General features: G+C 44.9%; 1 protein-coding gene across 1 annotated transcript; it reads left to right on the top strand.

Moving 5' to 3' along the window:
- Nucleotides 1-6313: 6313 nt before the first annotated feature.
- LOC306779393 (olfactory receptor 11A1-like) lies at nucleotides 6314-7231 on the top strand (the record flags this gene model as incomplete). Its single annotated transcript, XM_079271280.1, has 1 exon — nucleotides 6314-7231. One exon carries the CDS (start codon nucleotides 6314-6316, stop codon nucleotides 7229-7231), a length of 918 nt encoding a protein of 305 aa, XP_079127406.1.
- Nucleotides 7232-8594: the final 1363 nt, after the last annotated feature.

Here is an 8594-nt window from a genome sequence, read left to right as displayed (position 1 = left end):
AAGTGTTGAATCATAATTCTCGTGGTGCCTACCTCACCTGAAGGCAACGTGGTTGAGGATGGTCCTCAGCCTTCTTTGTTATGCTGTCACTCATGGATGACACGCCCCTCTCAGTTGATGCCACGCCCCCCACGTTAGATCAGGGTCAAAAGTCTGAACTGAAAAAAACGACCTGAAAGTGAAAAAAAGATTTGAAACCGAAAAAAAAGATTTGAATCTGAAAATATAAAATTTGAAACTGAAAAATATAAGAACTCAAATTTCTAAATATATATGAAAATCATCACGATGATGAGGATGAGCGTCCTCATCATCGTGGTCAACGTGACGCTCATCATCATCATCATCGTGGTCAACGTGATGCTCATCCTCATCGTGGTCAACGTGACGCTCATCCTCATCATCGTGGTCAACGTGACGCTCATCATCATCATCGTGGTCAACGTGACGCTCATCCTCATCATCGTGGTCAACGTGACGCTCATCCTCATCATCATCGTGGTCAACGTGACGCTCATCATCATCATCGTGGTCAACGTGACGCTCATCCTCATCATCGTGGTCAACGTGACGCTCATCCTCATCATCATCGTGGTCAACGTGACGCTCATCCTCATCATCATCGTGGTCAACGTGACGCTCATCCTCATCATCATCGTGGTCAACGTGACGCTCATCCTCATCATCGTGGTCAACGTGACGCTCATCCTCATCATCGTGGTCAACGTGACGCTCATTATCCTCATCATCGTGGTCAACGTGACGCTCATCATCATCATCATCGTGGTCAACGTGATGCTCATCCTCATCATGGTCAACGTGACGCTCATCCTCATCATCTTGGTCAACGTGACGCTCATCCTCATCATCATCGTGGTCAACGTGACGCTCATCATCGTGGTCAACGTGACGCTCATCCTCATCATCATCGTGGTCAACGTGACGCTCATCCTCATCATCGTGGTCAACGTGACGCTCATCCTCATCATCGTGGTCAACGTGACGCTCATCCTCATCATCATCGTGGTCAACGTGACGCTCATCCTCATCGTGGTCAACGTGACGCTCGTCATCGTGGTCAACGTGACGCTCATCCTCATCATCATCATCGTGGTCAACGTGACGCTCATCCTCGTCATCATCGTGGTCAACGTGATGCTCATCCTCGTCATCGTGGTCAACGTGACGCTCATCCTCATCATCGTGGTCAACGTGACGCTCATCCTCATCATCATCGTGGTCAACGTGACGCTTATCCTCATCATCGTGGTCAACGTGACGCTCATCCTCATCATCGTGGTCAACGTGACGCTCATCCTCATCATCATCGTGGTCAACGTGACGCTCATCATCGTGGTCAACGTGACGCTCATCCTCATCATCGTGGTCAACGTGACGCTCATCCTCATCATCATCGTGGTCAACGTGACGCTCATCATCGTGGTCAACGTGACGCTCATCCTCATCGTCATCGTGGTCAACGTGACGCTCATCATCGTGGTCAACGTGACGCTCATCCTCATCGTCATCGTGGTCAATGTGACGCTCATCCTCATCATCATCGTGGTCAACGTGACGCTTATCCTCATCATCGTGGTCAACGTGACGCTCATCCTCATCATCATCGTGGTCAACGTGACGCTCATCCTCATCGTCATCGTGGTCAACGTGACGCTCATCCTCATCATCATCGTGGTCAACGTGACGCTTATCCTCGTCATCGTGGTCAACGTGACGCTCATCCTCATCATCATCGTGGTCAACGTGACGCTCATCCTCATCATCATCGTGGTCAACGTGACGCTTATCCTCATCATCGTGGTCAACGTGACGCTCATCCTCATCATCATCGTGGTCAACGTGACGCTTATCCTCGTCATCGTGGTCAACGTGACGCTTATCCTCATCATCGTGGCCAACGTGACGCTCATCCTCATCATCGTTGTCAACGTGACGCTCATCATCGTGGTCAACGTGACGCTTATCCTCATCATCGTGGTCAACGTGACGCTCATCATCGTGGTCAACGTGACGCTTATCCTCATCATCGTGGTCAACGTGACGCTCATCCTCATCATCATCGTGGCCAACGTGACGCTCATCCTCATCATCATCGTGGTCAACGTGACGCTCATCCTCATCATCGTGGTCAACGTGACGCTCATCCTCATCATCGTGGTCAACGTGACGCTCATCCTCATCGTCATCGTGGTCAACGTGACGCTCATCCTCATCGTCATCGTGGTCAACGTGACGCTTATCATCATCATCGTGGTCAACGTGATGCTCATCCTCATCCTCATCGTGGTCAACGTGACGCCATTTACATAACAGATTTACATATCAGTGTATTATTTTCTGTCTTATCTTTTGTTAACTAATTAGTTTCATCTTCCATACGATCATTTCGTTTTTATTCTTTGACAAAAACAGATTTCACTGTAGATTAGATTTCAATTTTAGTCGTTTCATTATGAAAAGTGTGTTCTGTAAGAAAAAACGAGATTAGGACGGCTAGTTGTTGGTCAGAGTCCATCATAGAAGAGGTTCTGGAAAGTTCTGAGAATATTTGAGACCCTGGGAAGGTTGAAAGGATCCTGGTGAGGGTTCTTAGAGGATTTCAGGGGTTCTTCATATCAACCCAAGAGTCTTTGAGAAGGTTCCAGAGTTCCTTGAGGTGGTTCAAGTGTTTAGTAAGTTTCTTGTGGCGCTTGAAGAGGACCTATTTGCCCTTTTTTTGGTCCATATCGCTGCCCTAGTTCTGGAGACATTTGGCATCCCTCATGTGGTCCTGAAATGGTTCCAACAGTGGAACCTGAGTGTTCTCTGAGGTTTACTTGAGACGTTCTCGTGGTTCTTTACATGTTCCATGCCTTGTATTATTTCATGTAACACTACCAGAATAATGCACCGTCATCATTGTTAAATAACAAAAGTTCACAAAGTGTTTAATGTAAAACTGCTTTGTCACTTTCCATGACAGTCGTTTGAACCGTGAACCTTCTGCCTCTTGTTTCTGTCTTTTAAAACAAACAAACATCTAAAGTGAAGAATAAAAACTTTGGTAAAACTGAGATCATTCTTAGCTGAAGTTAAACTCCACAGAGGCTGCTGCTGTTTGGAAACTTACATCATGTTACCAAGTCCCTCAGGTGAAAGGTCACTTCAGCCTGTCAACATGTTTGTCTCTGAGGCTTCTTCACAGTAGCCACAGTTTCCACTAATTCCCTCTGAAGCAAATTAGTCCGAGCTGTTAACCAGTGAGACCTCAGCACTGGTCCACTGGCCCTCAGGGCTCTGATAATGACCTCCCCTCAGACCGCTGAGACAACAGATACCCAACGATGATGTCAACAGAAAAGTCCGAAAGAAGTTCTACACCAAAGTTTTCTCAAGCATTCATGAAGAGTTTTTAGTTGTCTTTCATTTCTACAAACGTCTCAGTCCAAACCGACTGTGAGACGAGTGTAAGTCTGAGATCAGCTAGTTTCTGTCCGACTCACGGCTGTGTTGATATATATGAAATGTATTACAGGCTATAGCAGGGACGTACCCAGTCGTTTTCAAATGAAGCTTTGAATGTCTTTGAGTGGGAGAGACAAAAGTTCTTTGACAACAAAGAGGGACTGAAGCAGAGTCTATTGAAGACAAAGACATGTTGTGAAATGATCACATCTATTTGAAGAAGACTTGAAACTAGAGATTGAGACCATAAACAACATGTTTACAATGTTTACTGAGGTAATACACATCAACACATCTCTTGTTTCAGGATGCTTTCCCACGGCTTTCAAGACTGCTAGAGTCACCCCCCTTCTGAAGAAACCAACACTTGACCCCTCTGATGTCAAGAACTTCAGACCGGTTTTTCTTCTACCCTTTCTATCCAAAACACTTGAACGTGCTGCATTTAACAAACTGTATTCCTATCTCCACCAGAACAACCTCTTGGACCCCCACCAGTCCGGGTTGAAAGTGGGTCAGTGGACTGAGACGGCGCTACTTGTGGTGACGGAGTCGCTTCACGCCGTCAGAGCTAACTCTCTCTCCTCTGTCCTGATTCTCCTGGACCTGTCTGCAGCGTTTGACACGGTGAACCACCAGATCCTCCTCTCCAGCCTCGAGGGGATGGGTGTCTCAGGCTCTGCACTCTCCCTGTTTGCATCCTACCTGACAGATCGATCCTACCAGGTGACATGGAGGGGGGCTGTGTCGGAACCACGCATGCTGACTACGGGGGTTCCACAAGGTTCAGTCCTGGGCCCCCGTTCTCTTCTCGCTCTACACAACATCTCTGGGTTCTGTTTTTCGCTCGCATGACTTCTCTTACCATCGTTATGCCGCTGACACCCGGCTGGTCTTGTCATTTCCTCCGGTGACACTCAAGTGGAGGCATCACTGTGTGCTTGGCTGACATCTCGACGTGGATGACGACACACCACCTCAAGCTCAACCTGGACAAAACCGAGCTGCTGTTCCTCCCAGGGAAGGGTTGCCCGCACCGAGACCTGTCCATCACCATTGATGATGGACCATCAGACCTGCAGCTCGCCTGGTGTTCAATCGCCCCAAGTTCTCCCACAACTTCTCTTCTCCGTTCTCTACACTGGCTCCTGTAAGAGCATCCAGTGTGAGACTCTGGTGCTAGCCTACAGGGCAGTGAAAGGAACAGCTCCTTCCTATCTCCAGGCCATGGTCAAGCCCTACACCCCCGCCCGACCACTTCTCTCTGCTGCCTCGGGGTGATCGGTCGCCCCGTCGCTAAGAGGTCCCTGCGGACGATCGACCCCGTCACTGCTGTTTCCTGTCCTGACCCCTCAGTGGTGGAATGAACTCCCCACTGACCTCAGGACAGCAGAGTCACTGCCCATCTTTCATCAGGCTGAAGACTCACCTCTTCAAGAAGGCCTACCTGAGCCTTATACTTCGCATTTATTTAGCATTTATTGTATTCATACCAGTTTGTTGCACTTATTGTATTTGTTTGTTTGTCTGCACTGTACTTTTGCTCTGGTTTATGCTCTGAGATGCTTGTTTGAAAAAAAGAACTTATGACTTCTTGTGACTAGTTCTCTTGAATATGTTGAATACACTTATTGTAAGTCGCTTTGGATAAAAGTGTCTGCTAAATGACTGTAATGTAATGTGATGTAATAAATCAAGAGAGAAGTAGAGTCATTTTCTCATAGACTTCTATACAACCAGAGGAGTCGCCCCCTGGTGGACACTAGAGAGAATGAAAGTTTTTAGACACTTCTGTATTGGCTTCACTCGGCAGAACCGGAGGTTGCCGCCTGGAAAGGAACTGCAGAAACTCAAGGATAGCAGGCACAGAGCAATGCACTGGGTCTTTGTTTCGGACTGTTCACCAGCCAGAAAACAACCTCCACCTGATGGTGCTCTATCATTCAGAATAGTCCTTCTGACTGGCTCTTTGCAATTACTCAGCAGCGGGTCGAGCCCTTCAGCAACCAAACCCTCAGCTGAAGGAGGCAGGGAACGGGATGCCAAATCGGACCCCCTGAGACATCTGACTGGTCTGGTTACCTTGGACGATGTGCTCAAGCACCTGTAGAGCAGCTGAACCGAACAGCCCCCCGGTTCCACTGGGACAGTACAGAGGGTCCTCCTACATGCCTCTCACAAGGGTGACTGCAGCAGCCAGACCTGGCAGCAATCTGAACCAGAGTGGACATCAGACGCCCAAGTTCCCTTGAAAACAACAAACGCCTGAAATGTAGCATATCTGAGGGGGAGGAGTAAGCGTGAATCATTGATGTGCAAATGGTCATTTCTGAAACGTTTCACTGCAACAAGTCGGTGTTCATTTTCTTATCAATTTCCTTTTAACTTCTTTTCTTCAGTCAGTAAGCAGCAACAACCATGGGTCCTTTGAGAATGAGGCCAGTCAGCTGCTGTGGGCGTTCAAGATTGTAAAAGTTTGAAAGAGGGAGATGCAGAGTTTCAGCTCAGTTAGGAGGGACTGAAAGCCAAGACTCACACAATGACTTGAACTCTTGTTCATTTCTAGCCTGAGCTTTAGGTCGACTGTAAATAAGGCAATGAATTTGTCATGACTGTGTTTTCTAAAATACATTTCTGACAGTAAGTAAATACCATATTTTAACTTGTTAAACTCATGAATTCTTGACTAAATGTACTTACTTAAATGTGTGAGTGAGCAAATTACCTGTTTCTGTTTTAAGTTTGTTGAACATTGCATCCAAAAGAAAACTTTAACTTTTCCAAATCTGAAAAACAATGTAATTTCTTTTTAACAGGGTTATTGACTACTTTACAGACAAAACCGAGGATGATGATGAACTCTACACAAGTTGTGTATTTCACATTAAGTCCCTACTTTGACACTGGAGATCTCAAATATTTGTACTTTATTATTATTATGTCTTTGTATGTTTTAATTGTTGGTTCCAACCTCCTTCTGATTGTGGTTATCTGTGTGAACAGAAGCTTACATGAACCCATGTACCTTTTTCTCTGCAGCCTGTTTGTGAATGAACTGTTTGGTAGTACAGGGTTGTTTCCATTCCTGCTGGTTCAGATCCTCTCTGACATTCACACGGTTTCTGCTCCACTTTGTTTCCTGCAGATCTTCTGTGTCTATTCGTATGTGTGTGGAGAATTTTCCAACTTAGCCATCATGTCTTATGACAGATATCTTGCTATTTGTTATCCTCTACAATATAACACATATATGACATTTATCAAGGTTACCATGCTGATTGTTCTACCATGGTTATACTCTTTTCTTACTATTGTTATTCTGATATCATTGATTGCTCCTTTACAGCTGTGTGGAAACATCATTGACAAAGTTTACTGTTTAAACTATTCCATCGTGAAGCTGGCATGTTCTGAAACCAGAGTGAATAATATTTATGGACTTATTATCACTTTTCTCACAGTCTTTCTTCCTGTATCTGTAATTATTTACACCTACGTGAGAATCCTCAAAGTTTGTTTCTCCGGTTCTAAACAGACCAGACAGAAAGCTGTCAGTACCTGCACACCTCACCTCGCTTCTCTGCTCAACTTCTCATTTGGTGTTTGCTTTGAAATATTACAGAGCAGATTTGAGATGAAAGGTGTGCACAGTGTAATGAAAATTGTTTTATCATTGTACTTTCTGACATGCCAGCCGCTCTTCAGCCCTGTAATGTACGGACTGAAAATGTCCAAAATACGCAGCATATGTAAAAGTCTGTTGTAAAGTGTAGATCATCCAGAAGATTTGATCAGATAACTGAACAGTAACAATAAATAAATGGATGCCTCTGACTCCACTAGTGTCAACAGTAATGATGTCTGCTCTTAACGTTGTGTATGAAAATGACATCTTACATTTATTGAGCTTTTATCCAAAGTGACTTCCAATAAGTGCATTTAACCACCAGATACACCCCAAGAATTAAAAGAAATCACGTAGTACATCAAGTGCTACATTTAGAAGGTTCAGTCTGAATTGATGAGTTTAATTTCTGCTGTCCTGATGTCAATGGGGAGCTGATTCCACCTTCGTGGAGCCAGGACAACAAACTGTTGTGATTTTGTTGAGTGGGAGCTGGAGTGTTGGAGTAGCAAATGGGCAAATTAAAAACAAAGGTGCAAAGAAATAAGGTATATTTCCTAAAACTAAACATAGGATAGTTAGCGACTCCGACACTTGCAGCAATTACATTTGACAAGATATTGTACTTGAACACATTGCATACCAGAGAGAAATATTAGTGGTTGTTAGTAGTTTTATTTCATTACTTTTTGAAACTACATAGGATCTTTCTCAACTCTTCTGGATGACCAACCATGTCCCAAAGTACCGGAGCGCCCTCCTTCTCTCACCATGCTCCGTCGCCAGCAACCTCAGCTGCGTTTAGCCATCCACTTTCTCCGCGGCTCTCAATATCAACCCCAAAGTCATTCACCCCCGCCTTCCAACTTTCGCATACCTTTTTGAGGCTTCTTTGTACGTCCCATCATGTTACATATACCTACCAAATTTCATACAGCTAGGTGAAACCCAATGTTGGGGCTACTCAATAGGGGGCGCTATCGAGCCAATATGTCACACCGCAGCTGGACACCCCAATCAGACTGCAATGTTTGCCACGACTGGCTTGCGGGCCAAATTTCAAAATCTTACCAGTATCCCAAGCACCTCCTTTTTGCCATGAAAGTGACGATAATAATAATAATAAACATTCGAATAACAATAGGTCCTCCACTCCGACTATGTCGGTGCTTGGGCCCTAAATATCAAAAATTCAATATATACACAACGTAAGAGAGAAGATTGTCTATGAGTATAATATGGTGCAATATTAAAGCGATGCAGGGCGTCAATTAGAGTTGATCCCAGAAGAGCTGCTCTCAGTAAAAGGCATGAAGGCCGGACTAAGAAGAGCAGGCCGAAGAACACAGAGCATATATGATTAGAAAAATACGTAGAATCCAAAAGTCGATTTTTGCATTTATGTATTGTGAAGTAATATTAAGTGATTTAACAACTCTAGTGTGAGTATAATAATGAGTCTGTTGACAGAAAGTAGTGGAAGGTTTGGAAACCGTTGAATATG

This window comes from Melanostigma gelatinosum (genome assembly GCF_949748355.1).
Source record: "Melanostigma gelatinosum genome assembly, chromosome: 7".
Classification (NCBI taxonomy): Eukaryota; Metazoa; Chordata; class Actinopteri; order Perciformes; family Zoarcidae; genus Melanostigma; species Melanostigma gelatinosum.
This window is presented reverse-complemented; position numbering and strand designations above follow the sequence as displayed.